General features: G+C 42.6%; 1 protein-coding gene across 3 annotated transcripts in view; it reads left to right on the forward strand.

Moving 5' to 3' along the window:
• The window catches only part of TTC17 (tetratricopeptide repeat domain 17), a 63,148-nt gene that overhangs the window by 29,744 nt on the left and 17,637 nt on the right, over positions 1-15,767 (forward strand). For 2 of the 3 annotated variants that reach the window (XM_058161697.1, XM_058161698.1), the window contains exons 17-22: positions 2,283-2,453; positions 9,093-9,355; positions 9,809-9,974; positions 11,669-11,789; positions 13,707-13,866; positions 14,605-14,688. In XM_058161697.1, coding sequence (XP_058017680.1) covers positions 2,283-2,453; positions 9,093-9,355; positions 9,809-9,974; positions 11,669-11,789; positions 13,707-13,866; positions 14,605-14,688 — 965 coding nt within the window. Of the gene's footprint in view, positions 1-2,282; positions 2,454-9,092; positions 9,356-9,808; positions 9,975-11,648; positions 11,790-13,706; positions 13,867-14,604; positions 14,689-15,767 lie in introns of those variants that run through there. The other variant, XM_058161699.1, reaches the window with a different exon arrangement.

Below are 15,767 nucleotides of genomic sequence, written 5' to 3' on the forward strand. Positions count from 1 at the left end.
TTTGAATAATCTTTACTGATGGAGTATTTGTGGCATAAAGCATTGTATTATATAACTTCCTTTGGACTACTTTGATTTCCTAGTTAGCCTGGATCAACTGTTAGCTGTTTATTAATTGAAGACTGCACTAACTATCAGAGATTTATTACAGTTTCCAAAGTGATAGTTTGTACAGCTTGTCAGCCAGTGCATCTCAGGTGCATTCTTTTTACTGGTGTCATTCACTCATTCCTACTGTAAACTATCAAGTGTCTACTAACAAAATCCCATAAGAATTAATCTAGATTCAGTTCAAATACGCTATATTTTGACATTATCTTGTTTTACGTAAAAAACACTTGTACACTTTTGCAATGATGTTGATATATGCAGCTCATCTAATTTGTTTCCTATAAGATGCTTTCCTATCTCTACATTTTATTCCTGGTGTTACATTTTTACAAAACTCCTATGATTTTTTTTTTTACATTTATATCCCGCCCTTCTCCGAAGACTCAGGGCGGCTTACAGTGTGTAAGGCAATAGTCTCATTCTATTTGTATATTTACAAAGTCAACTTATTGCCCCCCCCCCAACAATCTGGGTCCTCATTTTACCTACCTTACAAAGGATGGAAGGCTGAGTCAACCTTGGGCCTGGTGGGATTCGAGCCTGCAGTAATTGCAAGCTGCTGTGTTTTAATAACAGGCTATCTTACAGCCTGAGCCACCACGGCTCTGGTGCTAAGCATTCTACAAAGCTACAATAATTCCTGTGATATCTTTACAATGTAATGGACATTCTACACAAGAAAAGAAAGAACGAATGATTCCCTGAATTTACTGTTTCATAGGAAGAGTCTGCTTGTTTAATGTGACTGTGAGATGCTGCAAATGTCGTAAATGCATGCCTTGGTCACAGTTATTTTTCCACCACTGCTATAGCTGGAAACAGATGTTGTACGAGTCAGTAGGCAAGGATTTTAGCAGCCAGAGCTGGAATTTGAGGGGAGAGGAGGTATTTGTTATTAATTTAATTTGCTGTGATATGTAAAAGAAGAAATATAGCAATAGCACTTTACAGCCCTCTCTAAGCAGTTTACAGAGTTAGCATAATGCCCCCAACAATCTGGGTCCTTATTTTACTGATCTCAGAAGGATGGAAGGCTGAGTCAACCTGGTGCCAGTGACAATTAAACAGCTGGCAGTCGGCAGAATTGGCCTGCAATACTGCATTCTAACCACTGCACCATCACGACTCGTGTCTCTTTAACTGCTTATCTGCCAAGAAATGGCAGAAAATCATACCTCTAGTTTATGATTTCCATCCAAAATTAGGCAGCATGTTTTATACAGGTACAAAAAATAAAATGTTTATTGCCAAATTGCTCTTCAATTTCTAGAATCTCTAGTAACTGCCAAAAAAGATAAGATTCGGCAGCTACATGTGGCTATGGGTTGTTTATGCCCATTGTCATAGAAAGCTGCCAGTATCCATGCTACATCCTACTAGTATTCTTTCCCATAAATACGTTCATATGAGGCTCACATGAATTGCCTCTAAGTAAGTGCTTAAAAGTGCTGTCAGATTGGCAGGAGAGACATATGGGTCTTGTCTCTCAAGATAATGTATATATTCTGACGGGACTCTGTATAGTCTTTTCTGCCAAGCATCTTTAAAAGGTCATTATCCTCCATTGTGCATAAAAATGATTGGATTTGATTATGCCATTTTCCTTAATTAAGCTTTTGCTTAAACTAGCATCAGATACTACTTTTGTTATAGAACTAAATGGAGGCAAAGATATTAAACAGCATATTAAAAGTGGAATTTTAATTTAGTGTATAAATCATAGATTTTGTTTTAGTTTTAGTTTTTCATAATGTATTATCTAATTTATATGGTATCTCAAGTTTTCCACACCTTTACGTTTTTCCGGAGATGGGTATGCCAACCTCCTGAAATGCTATTTGACTTGTAATGGAGTTCAGCCATGAATATTAAGGAGGAAGGGAAAAATATTTGCCTTTTCCCTGTAAGATTTCCTGGGTATGCTCTGGTATCATGTCAATACCATGGGAAGCTGTCATTGTGCTCTTAGCATGATAAAGATGTTAAACCACCAAGGACTCTATCCAAACAGTGTTGTAGGTTGACATCCATTAATCTCACAGCATTGTATATATTTATTCTTTCCTTTAGGCCTTTTACTTCTGTATATCAATAATTCAAGAGATGTAGCAAGTGGTTTGCCCTGAGGGAATCATGTCTACAATCTCTCTTTTTCTGTGCATATCTCACAGGTTACTGTCATGAGAAGAGTCAAGATGACAACCATGCTAAGCAGAAGTACTTTAACCCACAAGATTCTGATATCATATTAATAGAAGAAACTCTTAAAACGGCTGCTGAAGATCATTTGACAGATCAGATTCATGGTTCAGCAGGGGATTCATCCTCTTTGACTTTAGAAAGTAAGTGAATACTCAGAACCAATATAACATTTAGGCAAAGGCAGCTATGTCTGGCAGTGGAGTTTTAGTGACTTAAAAATACACCAAATGCATTTAATATTTATACAGTTAGTGCTCGTAAGAAATCCTGCTAAACTTTCTGCTTCTGGTATAAAATAACTTGGATCAGGTGATGCAGGTCCTAAAAGGTTCATTTAAGTTTAAATTCACAGAGACCTAGCCCACTGACTATTTGTCAGAGTAACTCTGCAACACCTATACATCGTTTTGGTCAAAATTGGATTGCATACTAGGATGAATAGGAACAGTACAAACATTTTTCAAATTGTATCAAATTATTTACATTTTTTATCATTAAAACATTTGCATATCGCAGGTCAAACCACTAAGCAAATGTCTCATCTAAAACAGAGACTACAAGGGGATTCTATGGTGGCAGAGCAGTAGGATGCATGCTATTCTGAACTTTAAAAAAAGGTTATGTACCCCCAAAAAGAAGGTGAAAATCTAGGTGCGTCTTATGGACCTGGCTGTTTTGGCTAATTACCATCCGGTCTCCAATCTTCGCTTTGTGGCGAAGGTTGTTGAGAGTGTGGTGTCTTGGCAGCTTCCCCGGTACCTGGAGGAAACTGTCTATCTAGAGCCGTGCCAGTACGGCTTCAGGCCTGGGTACAGCACAGAGATGGCTTTGGTTGCGTTGGTTGATGATCTCTGGAGGGCACGGGACAGGGGTTGTTCCTCTGTTCTTGTCCTGTTAGATCTGTCAGCGGCTTTCGATACCATCGACCATGGTATCTTGCTGCCACGGTTGGAGGGTTTGGGAGTGGGGGGCACCATTCTTCGGTGGTTCTCCTCCTACCTCTCCGACCGCTCGCAGACGGTGTTGACGGGGGGGCAGAGATCGACCGCTGGGCAACTAACGTGTGGGGTGCCACAGGGGTCGATTCTCTCGCCCCTCCTGTTCAACATCTATATGAAGCCGCTGGGGGAGATCAACCGTGGTTTCGGGGTGAGTTGTCAACTGTCCGCTGATGACACTCAGCTGTACATTTCCACCCCGAACCACCCCAACGAAGCCGTTGATGTGATGACCCGGTGTCTTGAGGCCGTTCGGGTCTGGATGGGGACGAACAGACTCCGACTCAACCCATCCAAGACGGAGTGGCTGTGGATACCAGTGTCCTGGCACAGTCAGCTAATTCCATCGCTGACTGTGGGGGGTGAATTGTTGGCCCCCAGGGAATCGGTGCGCATTCTAGGCGTTCTCCTGGATGCACGGCTGTCTTTAGAAGATCACTTGACGGTCGTTGCCAGGGGAGCTTTTTATCAGGTTCGCCTGATTTGCCAGTTGCGCCCCTTCCTTGATCGGGACTCCCTATGCACAGTCACTCATGCCCTCGTTACTTCCCGCCTGGATTACTGCAATGCTCTCTACATGGGGCTCCCCTTGAAGAGCACCAGGAGGCTCCAGCTGGTGCAGAATGCAGCCGCGCGGGGGATAGAGGGAGCATCACGTAGCTCCCATGTAACACCTCTCCTGCGTAGGCTGCATTGGTTACCGGTGGTCTTCCGGGTGTGATTCAAGGTCCTGGTTATCACCTTTAAAGCGCTCCATGGCATTGGACCGGGATACTTACGGGACCGCCTGCTGCCGCCAACAGCCTCCCACCGTCCGGTGCGCTCTCACAGGGAGGGCCTCCTTAGGGTGCCGTCGGCCAGACAATGTCGGTTGGCGGCCCCCAGGGGAAGAGCGTTCTCTGTGGGGGCTCTGGCCATGTGGAATGAATTACCCGTGGGGCTACGTCTTCTCCCTGATCTTCGGACCTTTAAACGCAAGCTCAAAACTTTTTTTTTTCATCAAGCAGGGCTGGCCTAACGTTTTTATTGAGGGTTTTTAGTGGGGCTTTTAGAATTTTTAGAATTTTACATCCCTATTTTAATTATTTAGTGCATTGAATCAGTTTTTTAACCAATTTTGTATTTTAACTTTTTCGATATCTATGTTTTATTTGTGATGTACTCGGAGAAGGGCGGTATAAAAATTTGAATAATAAATAAATAAATACAAATATAGCCCCGCCCGCCCACCAGCCCCCACACTTTGGACATTTTTGACCCCCGTGTGTCACGTTTTCGGGCGGCTCCAGGCGGCTGGGATCTGGGTTGGGGCACAGCCTGAGGAACGAGCCTCTTCAGGACATTCTGGGGGCAGGGGAATCTGCCCGGCAGCTTCAGCGAACAAGGCGGGTCCCACGGTTCGCAGCTGGTTCCCCCTCTGGCCACCCAGCAGGCAGCTTAGGGCAGACAATGGCCACAATGACTTCACTCCCCAGCAATGCGAGGAGCCACCGCCATTGCCTTAGCCCTCTCCGCACCTGGGAGCCCCTAAAGCGAAATGTCCCTCTTTTCCAGCACCGCCGCCCATTGGCCCAATGCAATTTGCAGAGCCACCTTTCAGGCGGCAGCCGGTTTCCCTCGAATGTGCTTCAGGGAACCAGGGAGGAAAGCATTTTCAGGTGGCAGTGCCAGCTGCACGGCGTGCTTTTGGATTCAGGGAGGAAAGCACTTTGCATAGCATAGCAGGGAATGGGGGTGGGGGGTTGATGGTTCATTTGAAGGGGAGGGGAAAGCTGCACCTGGATAAAATCTCCACCGTCAAGCGGGTCTCGGAGGATGTGGCTGACTACTTCTACAAGAGATACGGGGGAGGACACAAGCTGACAGGTGGGGGGGGCACCTCCCTGGACGAAGCTGGCTTTGGCCCTTTCCTCAGTGAAAGCCCTCTGCAAGGACTGCACGGTGGAGAGGTGCCGGATGCTGTGGCTGAAGAACCAGTTTAGCAAATACTACAAAGCTGTCTGCAACCTCCTCAAAACAAATGGTAGAGATCGTATCCGGGGCAGCCTGGGGGTGGGGGCAGAGGGCCGAAGCATCAGCACCCCCAGCTCCTCGGCCTCTCCTCCGCCAACACCGACCACGGCTCGTACAGTTAAGAGCATACATCTATACCTTCCCCTTCAAACGACCGATCAACCCCCCGCCCCCATTCCAAGGGTGAAATGCTCCCGGTTCAGACTGGATCAGGCGAGTAGGTAGCAGAGATTGGGGCTAGTTCGCCGAACCAGGAGCAATGGCTGGCGGATGTCTGCAGCTGACAACTATAATGAATATGTCCTCCCGAAGCACCACCGTGGCAAACAAAACAACCCCATTGCTCCACACCTCTTCCTGCAGCCAAACATGCCCAATCATGCGTGCCCTTTCCTCAAATGGGTTGTGCATGGGGCGCTTGGAGAGCAAGCTAGCAAGACAGCTCTCCAACCTCTGTTTTTGTGCGTGCGTGCATGTGTGATGGAGGAGGGAGGGAGTGATCTGAACCCGAGCCACCCAAACTTCTGGCAGAGATGGGGGTGGCTTCTGAGCAGCCCTGAATCAGCTAGATCCACCTGACCTATTCCTTGAGTCTCGCTGTTCTCCTCGCCCCCCCCCCCACTCAAGCAGCGGCTTCCCTGCTCAACCCCAGCTGAGAAGAAATGTCGCTGCTTGAGGGGGATGGGGATGAGGGGAGTGAGGAGAACAGCGAGACTCAGGGGATAGGTCAGGTAGAGCTGTCTGATTCAGAGCTGCTCAGAAGCTGCCCCAACCCCTACCAGAAGTTTGGGTAGCTCTGCTTCAGATTGCTCACTCACTCACTCTCACACATGCACACACAAAAATAGAGGTTGGAGTGCAAGCGAGCAAGAGAGGTCTCCAACCTGTTTTCTTTGCTTCTCTCCGGATGCTGGTGCGGGCACCATGGATGGATAGCTTGTTGGGGCTGAGCAGGGAAGCCACTGCTTGAGTGGGGTGGGGGGCGAGGAGAATGGCGAGACTCGGGGTAGGTCAGGTGGAGCTGGCTGACTCAGGGCTGCTCAGAAGCCACCCCCGCCACTGCGAGAAGTTTGGGTGGCTCGGCTTCAGATAGCTCCCTCCCTCATACACACCCACAGAGGTTGGAGAGCTCTCTTGCTCGCTCTTTCTCCAAGCGCCCCATGAACAGTCCATTTGAGGAAAGGGCACACACGGTTGGGCACATTTGGCTGCAGGAGGAGGCCCGGGTGGAAGGCAGCTTTTTCTGCAGCATCCCCCTCACCTCTTTGTATCGTCCTGCAAGGTGGAGGCTTTGCCTTTGCAGAAACGGGGTGGGCGGGTTTGTATAGAGGATTGGCGGGGGAATGCGCAACCCTCCAGGATGAAGAGCAGACAAGAGAAGGCTTCAAAGTTCGCTTGGGCACTTGAGAGGGAAATTCAAAGCGTTGGGGGCTTCAGAAAGGCAGAGTGTGCTTTTGTGCAGCTCCTGGCTTCTGTGGCATTCTGTGAAAGACAGAATGTGCTTCTGTATTAGAATGTGGAGCTCCTGGCTCTAGCACTGAGTGACATGAGTGACGTCAAGTTGGCCACGTCCACCCAGTCACATAACCACCAAGCCACGCCAACACCAAGCCACGCCCACAGAGCCGGTAGCAAAAAAAAAATTCACCCCTGCCCCATTCCCTGCTATGCTATGCAAAGTGCTTTCATCCCCGAATCCAAAAGTACAGTGTGCGGCTGGCACTGCCACCTGAAAATGCTTTCCTCCCTGGTTCCCCGAAGCACATTGGAGGGGAACCAGCTGCTGCCTGAAATGCTGCTCTGTGAATTGCATCGGGCCAACAGGCAGTGGTGCTGGAAAGGAGGGACATTCGCTTTAGGGGCTCCCAGGTGCGGAGAGGGCTTAGGCGGTGGCTCCTCACATTGATGGGGAGTGAAGTCATTGGGGCCATTGTCTGCCCTGAGCTGCCCGCTGGGCGGCCAGAGGGGGAACCAGCTGCAAACCGTGGGACCTGCCTTGTTCGCCGAAGCTGCCGGGCAGATTCCCCCACCCCCCCAGACCATCCCGACGAAGCTTCTTCCTCAGGCTGTGCCCCAACCCTCCCCGCACAGCATGTGAGGGGTCTCTGGGGAAAGCGAGTAGTCCCTGCGGATCACAGGAGCACCCCGATAAGTTTTCCGGAAAAGAATTTCTCAGTAATCGACACCCTCTTTCCCAGCCAAGTCTCTGAGGCACCTCTCGCTTGCAGGAGGAGGAGGAGGAGGAGGAGGAGGGCAGCATAAAGCAGCAGCACCTTAAATGCTGGTAGGCAGAGGTAGAATTCTTGTTTTCTTGTTTTCCTCCCCCAAATTAAGGTGCTTCGGTAATTAGTAGATTATATAATGCATTGGAGCACAGATGTAAGATCATAAAACAGCTGTCTGTCTTCCCAAGATAGTATATTCTGAAACACCTTTTGGAGATTGAATCTAAAGCACTGCATAGCCGTGCTCATCAATAAAATAATTACTGATTTGGAATATATTATATTTTAGCTGGTTTTAATTAAAGCCAAGGAGTTATACAGGCAACTGAGTAACATTTAGTTTTATTATGAAATCAAACAGGTATTTCTGAATTAATGTTTTTAACTGAAAAGCAACAGCAGTAGAGGAAGTGATAGGTGAACAAGGCACATTAATTTTAGCACAATCATTTCTTGACTACAGAAGGCAAAAACTGCCTACACCATTCCCTTCCCCGTTAGCCAACCAAGACAAATGAGCAAGGTGCACTTTCTGCAGTTGCCAGCTCACACTGAGCCATTCACACTGCCCTTAATAATAATAACAGTGTTATGCAAAAGTGTTTCAAAACAAGTTTTGAGATTTGGAAAGAGATTGTTCTTAACAGTCCAGGAAAATAGATCATTTTCACTCATGTGAATTTTAGATCTTTTTTATGTCATGTTTTCTAGGCATGGCCACAGGCAATATTTGTTTAGATTATATCTTTGTATTTTTTTTTAAATAAACAATGTAGTAAGGATTCTGAACTGACTAAACTGTATGTTGGCATATTCTCTGAGGATGTAATTGGTTCTAAACAAAAGCAGGGAGAAATAGCTTGATAAGATAATATTCTGTAGAGCTTTGAGTGAATGAGTGATACCAAATCAATGTCAACTCCTCGTGAACACAGATTTTCTCCATGATTACTGTCACTAACCTGGTCCTTCAGTTCTTCCAACAGTATACCAATCACACCATAACTGATTCCATCAACTTTGTTGTTGATCATCCTCTTCTTTTCCTTCCCCCTTTCCCAACAGTAGAACTTTCTCCAGAGAGTTAGAACTTCTCATAATGTGTTCATTATGCCTAGTCATTTTTGTTTGAGCGAGAACTCTGGGTTGATCTGTTTGTTTTCTTGACAGTCCATAGCATCTTCAGTCTTCTCCAATGTCAAAATTAAAAAGCATCAATATCGTTTCTATCTTGTTTCTTCGTAGTCCACTACCTTCAGTATACATACATTCATCACTATAAAATAAACTATTTTGTGTTTTGTCTTTTTATTGAAATAATATTTATTTAGTAGACTAATAATGAGTTTTTCAGGATAAGAAAAACCTTTTACAATGCAAATGGCCTTACTTAAAAATAAGTATTGAAGCTTTGTTTAAGAGTGTAACATGCTTTTCTACTGATCATCTGGTTTTGAAGTGGCAGAATTTAGCGTAGCACTTGAACATCAAATAACATTTGAACAAAACTTTTGAATATATTTTGTTGATTCTGCTGTCATAGGTACTGTTACTGCAGAAAACAATGACTCAGAAGAAATAGAAAACTTGGGAGATGCTCAGATGTCTGAGGAGATGCTAGCATTAGTGGATGAGTTTGAAAATTCTTGGCCCCTTGAAGCTTTTGAAGGGGCACTGGAAGTAAAAGGCCATCGGATGGACTTGCAAGGGATCCGTGTCCTCAAGAAAGGTTCTCAAGATGGACTTGCCAGCTCCTGTTTGGGAGATTGTGGAGAGGATGATGGTGATGATGGTGAAACTGAATGGGTAAGGACTCTTAATATCTGGCATATTATGCCAGATATTAGGAATAAAATTTACACTATTATAACCTTAAAGAGAACATTAATAAAATGATGTACCATTGGTATATGTCACCAGATAAATTTTCTAGAATGTATAAAGGCACTTCAAATTTATACTGAAAATGTGAACAAAAAGGTACATTTTATCAAACTTTCTGCGGAACCTTCCCTATTGAATGTGTTATTCAATTCTGAGCTAAACAAATTATTGTTATATGCTTATGTTTGTATGTTTGATGTATTAAGATGTGAGCAGAATTAGAGTAACCAGAATTATCAAGAGAAAGGAAACTGTCTGGAAATTGCCCTTGAAAATCAACTTAGTCTGAAAGGAATCAGCTTGGTTCTTCATTCTTATCAGCATGCCTCATGCTTTTAATTCTGTTACCTTCACCATTTTTTTTACTTTTGACAGATCACATTTCAAGTAAAACGTGTAAAGAAACACAAACCAGAAAATATAGACCCACAAGAACCTGCTGGAAGAAATGGAGAGGAAGCAGTAGCTGGAGAAAATGAAAATCTTTACCAAATGGCATTGGAAATCAGTGGGCCAAAAATACCTTCTCCTGGGCCACCTGGTAATATGCTTTCTTTTTTTTTAAGAACAAGACCGATACTTTTTCAGAACGTCAGGATACATTTGATACACACATTAAATAGGTTGTGATAAAACCATATTGTACACATTGTGCAGTAAAATCCTGTGCATATTCATTCATAGATATGTCCCAGAACATGCAAAGGGATTACCAACTATATGTGTCTAGTTTTGCAACCTTGGGCTTTTTGACAAAGAAAAAAAGCAAAATGCTCTCCTGGAAAGAAACTCTAGCATTTTGCTATAAACAGTATTTATTTTTGTATGATACTGTGCAAATTTTCCAAATAGCCAAAATAAAAATAATGTCCATAAAATTAGGGGCATTACTTATTACATCCAACGGTCATATCTCACAATAATTCCATTTGTGATTTTCCTGCCAACTTTCCACAAGCAAAGTCAATGGGGAAGCTAGTCTTAAGTCGCTCCTCCCTTTCCAATGCTCACAGTGCCCCACTTGATTGACCCTTCCAGGGCATTGCCTCCCCACATTGCACCCCCCTGCTCCAGACCTGGGACTCCCCCGTCTTCCTGCATAATGATCTAGGCATGTTGATATTATGATGACAGCCAGGACTGCTGGGATTGTTAAATGAGGCAGTCACCTGTGATCACATTTTATGGCCATATGGCTTAGTGACAGCAACCCCAGTTGTAATTGCTGTCAAAACCCAAGTGCAACCTATACGGCATGAAGCTGTGAGGAGATAGGGCAAGTATGCCGGATAGCTACAGAAAGCAGCAAGTAAGCTGTTCTGCAGAAAGGGAGGACAGGTCCATTGGGTGGGTGTGGGGAAGCAGCTTAGAGAGAGAGCAGTAAAGGGGAAGAAGACACTGGAGAGATTGGAACGTAAAGTATATTTTATACCAGGGTCCTCAATCCCTCGGGTGGTGGACTGTTTGGAACCAGGCCGTGTGAGCTGGCCAGAGCAGTCGCGCACACAGCTCGACTTGCAGGAGCAGTGGGCCGTTGCACAGCTTGATTTGCACAAGTAGTGGGACAGTATGCACTGGCCCGCTGTGTGCGTAGGCTGGTTCCCCTCTCTGGCCTCCCACCAGGCTGCCAAGCCATAAAGGTTGGAGACCGCTGCTTTATTTTTTTTAAAAAAAAAATAATCATAGTTGTTCATATTTTTATAATGGCTGTTTTTATATTATTGTTTTGATTGTTGTATGCCCCCCAAAGTGACTTCTGATGAAATGGGCAACTATATAAATTAAATGTGAATAAAATAAATTCAGAAGCTGGTGCATTAGACCTTACTGAGAATGGGAAAGAGGGATGAGGAACACCATCCTTGTCAAACCCTATATCTTTTTTGCCTCTTAATATTAGCACGGATTTTATTTAACTGAAACCTGGATTGAACTAAATTATTTTGGTGCCATTTTGGAAGGACCAAGTCCCACCCAGAATGATTCAGACATATTTTGCTTTTAGTATAAAGCAAAGTGCATGTTTCTTTCTTACACATGCATAAAATACAACCTTTTAAAATGCTTTTCTGTTTGTTTGGTTCACAGTCAATATCTTTTTTTTGTTCCTGATATGGTATCAGGTAGTTTGTACGATTCCAATCATTGAACTTCCCATTATGCATAGAAAAATTATTTTAAAAATTGAAATGGTTCTTCTTCTTTTTTTCAAAAGGTTGTCTTGCTTCTTTGCAGGAAGAAAGAAAGACTATCGCAGCTTGGGCTGGCCAAGTCCTGATGAGTGCATTAAGTTCCGCAGGATGGACCTTACTACTGTAGCCAGCACATGGCTAGCTGTTTCTGCTAAAAATATTGAGTGAGTATTTTTGCTATAAACAAAATTAAGTCAGTACATAACTGGGACAGATATGTATAACTTAAAATATTCATCTTAATGGGCTGGTACACCAATTGTGACTATATTATATTGTTTCACTTATTTGATAATGCTATTATTGGAGCTAATAATCCACAGAGGTCTGAGCTTCTGTGAGTGTCTTGGTTCTAATGTCAGACATGTCATCTCCAGCATTATGCATTGTCTTGCAGAATATCATGACTTATTTCTTAATGGCTTCAGAAATAAGTGAAAGTTAAGGGTGAGCAGTAATTTAGTCATGTCCAAAACAAAGTCTAAATATTTACGGGAATATCTCTCCAAATGAGACAAAAAAAATAAGTGAGATTATAAAATTTGCAAGGTGATACAGAAGGGATGCAGGAGGAATTGTAATTTCAGATCTATTTTGAATCAGTTATGACAATCCAAGAAAATATGGTTTAGATTTATATTTGTGGTGTACCACTCTTAACTTTGTCCTAAGATTAAGTATTACCATAATTGTCCAGTGCTTCAGTTTTGATACAGTCCTATTTTAATATGAAGTCCCTGAGGCAGTGGTGGGATTCTACTGGTTGTACCCGATTCAAGCGAATCGGTAGCAGCGGGAGGTTCCGCCCACCCGCCCGGACGTCATCACGGATGCTCTGCGCATGTGCAGAAGACTCTGCATGTGTAGAGGTGGCACGCGCAAGCACTCAGAACTGGTAGTGAAGGTAAGTGAACACCACTACTGCCCTGACGTAGCTGTAAAGCATTGAACCAAGTATTATCAGTATGCTGATGTCACTCAGTTACATATTTCAGCTCCAGGGAAAACAGGAGATGTGCCTCAGTAGGCTAAATCTGAAACCTAACAATACAGACATTCTTGGATACGAAGGTTCGCTAACTTCAGATTAGATCAGATTTATCATCTTTGACTCTGCACTCGCTTATGTTTCTTACGCAGAGTTAGTCCACAATTTAGCAGTCATAGGGAGCTGCCCAGAGTCCAAAATGTGTGGATTTCTCTCTTTACTTACATCTATTGGAAGGAAAAAGATAGAGTAATGTTCTGCTCAACTAGCATTTATTGTTTGCTTAATTTGTTTTATCTACAGGTAAGCATTTGTATATATTATCATTAAATTTGGTGGGTAAATGCAAAAATGACATTCCCCAGATGGCCTCTGTGGAACCATATTAGGAAGCTGCCTCTGGTGGAATACAGTTTTTAAATCAAGTATGTCTTTCTACTAAAATATGCTAGATATTTGTGGAGGAAGCATAAAAGCTTAATAAATGTAATGCAGTAATAAGTGAGCAGTAAGGTTGTCATACTCCAGCAAACCATATTAAGTCTGGAACATCTTGTTCACCCACTGGAAATCCATCCTACTTTAGAAAGCAGAGCATTATGCTAAAAAGTACAATGTTCTTGGATTCAGACATTGCTGTTAATCCATCCGGTTTTGTAGCAACACTTAGCTGGCCATAACTAAACAGCATTCAATATTCTTGGTATTTGAATGGGAAGTTTGATTACCAGAAAAACCCAAGGGTAGCTTAGGAAGTGGAAACTATACAGAATCCAATTCATGTATAGCAGTCTTTCCCTTCCCCTTAACAGTTCACTGTTAGAAAAACTTTTCATTGTTTTCTTCCTCTAGTATAATTTCAGAATTCTTTAAGAAAACACAGTACTAGAGTTAATCGCATGTTGTTCACATAAACTTTTTTGCGTAAGGGAATTTTTCAATATGATAGAAACATTAAAAATCTTTTGCAAAATGTGAGTCAGGTATAAAGCCTCTGAAATAAATCTCAGTTAGAATTGGTTTCATATATTCATTTAGATACGTAGATCTATTTGTTTCCTTTAATATCTTAACAATTCTCGGTCTCTTGTAGCATCACAGAGCACATTGATTTTGCCACTCCCCTGCAAGAGCCCGCCATGGAGCCTCTCTGCAATGCCAACCTGCCTGCCAGCATGCATACATTGGATCACCTCCATGGTGTTGCCAATCGAGCTAGTCTTCATTACATGGGAGAGAGTCAACTGAAAGAGGTAGGGTTGTGTTCTCATATGGGCTTGGGATCAATCTAAAAACCACATGCTTAGAACAGACTCACTTGAAATCAGTATTATTTGATTTATTCACGAGTTGCTGATTTCAGTACATCCATACGAAGTTCAGCTGATAGGAATCTACAAGTCTTTTTCTAGATAAATGTTCACTATGGTTAACAATTTTTTAATTCTGCGCCACTAGTTGCTCACAAGCATGTGCACATGAGATTTTTGGAAAATCAGATTGCATCATCAGATTTCATGGAACAAATATTTGTTTAACTTTCCTATTTTTAGGCATGAAACCGATGACTTTGGAGAATTTAGTTTGCAGAGAACATTATACTGGGCAAGTGAGGAAAGAATAAAATTATTTTGTGAATAACAGTTCCATAAAAATGGGTACCCAAGTTTAGATAAAGATTTATCTGATTTCTGAAAAATTCACCAAGGTTAATTGATTTTATCATGGGATCTGCTCATGAGTTTCTTAAAGTCTTCTAATTTGAAGTTTCCAGATTTGTAAATCTTAATTATTGAACTAAAACATTCTTAAAAAAATTTATATGCGCAGATTTGGAAATAGTAATTTTTTAACAATGTGTATTAATTGCAGAATAGAAATCTGCAAGAATACTGGACTCTGCCTTTAAGAAGGAAAGAAGTTGTATCTCTTTCTGTCAGGCCAATTTGATAGAAATTATATCAGAATGTTTGTTTTTTCGTGATTCACAGGTACTGCAGAATCTTGGAAAAGACCGATATCCACCACAGTCTTTAGAACAAGTTGGTACTCGAATTGCCAAAGTACTTGAAAAGGTAGCTGCATGCATTTGAAATAACAAAAATATATTTTACTTAACTTGCATGCTATCCCTGCAGACTTATAAAAACTTATAAACCTTATAAAAATACCTCAAAACATCCATCTACACATAAACACTTAAAATTGTATGTACCTGCAATTCTACCTTTAAGTTACAAAATGTCCTCTTCATGTGCAAAGTGCATCAGGTAAGTCTTCAGTTTTCCTGAAGCTTAGGAAAACCATTGATGAAACTGGAAATTGGAAGCCTTCAGTGAAAACTTCAGTTAGAACTAAAACGCCTTCTTGATACTAGGTTTTACAATCCAAATTAAGTTCTCAAAGCGACTTGCTACTACATTATGTTCTGGCAGCAAATATGGTCATCTTGGTAATAGTCAAGGATGTTCTGAAATGGAATATGAAATGTGCACAGTGCATGTGTATTACAGTTACACTTGTAAAAGCTACACTTTTGAGCCTTCAGGTTGCCAAATGAGAAACTATATTACTGTGTTAGTTGAGCTTTGCAGACAGATTGCCAAATGAAAAAAAAAATGTGCAGTGTGCATATACATTTTAAAAAGCTTTCAAGCCCAATGTTTGAAGCGTCATTTTGCTGCTGTTACATTGTTCATCATATGTGCTGAAGTGAATTCATTTTTGATGTTTGTGGATTTAGTGCTGTGGTTGTAGAGTTAGTGCTGTGCTGTGGAGGCAAACTGCATACAGCATGCTTTAATTGTTGATTCCATTGTTATATGAGGGCATTATATTTTTAAATGTATAAAATGTACCAAAAGCCAGGCTTCATGGACTAATCAGAATGCTTGATTAATTACCATATTTTTCGGAGTATAAGACGCTCTGGAGTAGAAGATGCACCTTAGTGTTTGAGGAGGAAAATAAGAAAAAAAAAAATCTGCCTCTGCCCACCAGCATCCATTCATCTGGCTAGCATCCTAGCAAACAGCCTGGTCAGCTTCAGCACATTAGCCTAATTCAGGACCAGCAGCTAATTGGCAGGTGGATCAGCCTCCCGAAATACCCCCAATCAGCTGTTCCCAGAGGTGAATTTTAGCATCAGGTTTGT

This window comes from Ahaetulla prasina, chromosome 1, assembly GCF_028640845.1.
Source record: "Ahaetulla prasina isolate Xishuangbanna chromosome 1, ASM2864084v1, whole genome shotgun sequence".
NCBI lineage: Eukaryota > Metazoa > Chordata > Lepidosauria > Squamata > Colubridae > Ahaetulla > Ahaetulla prasina.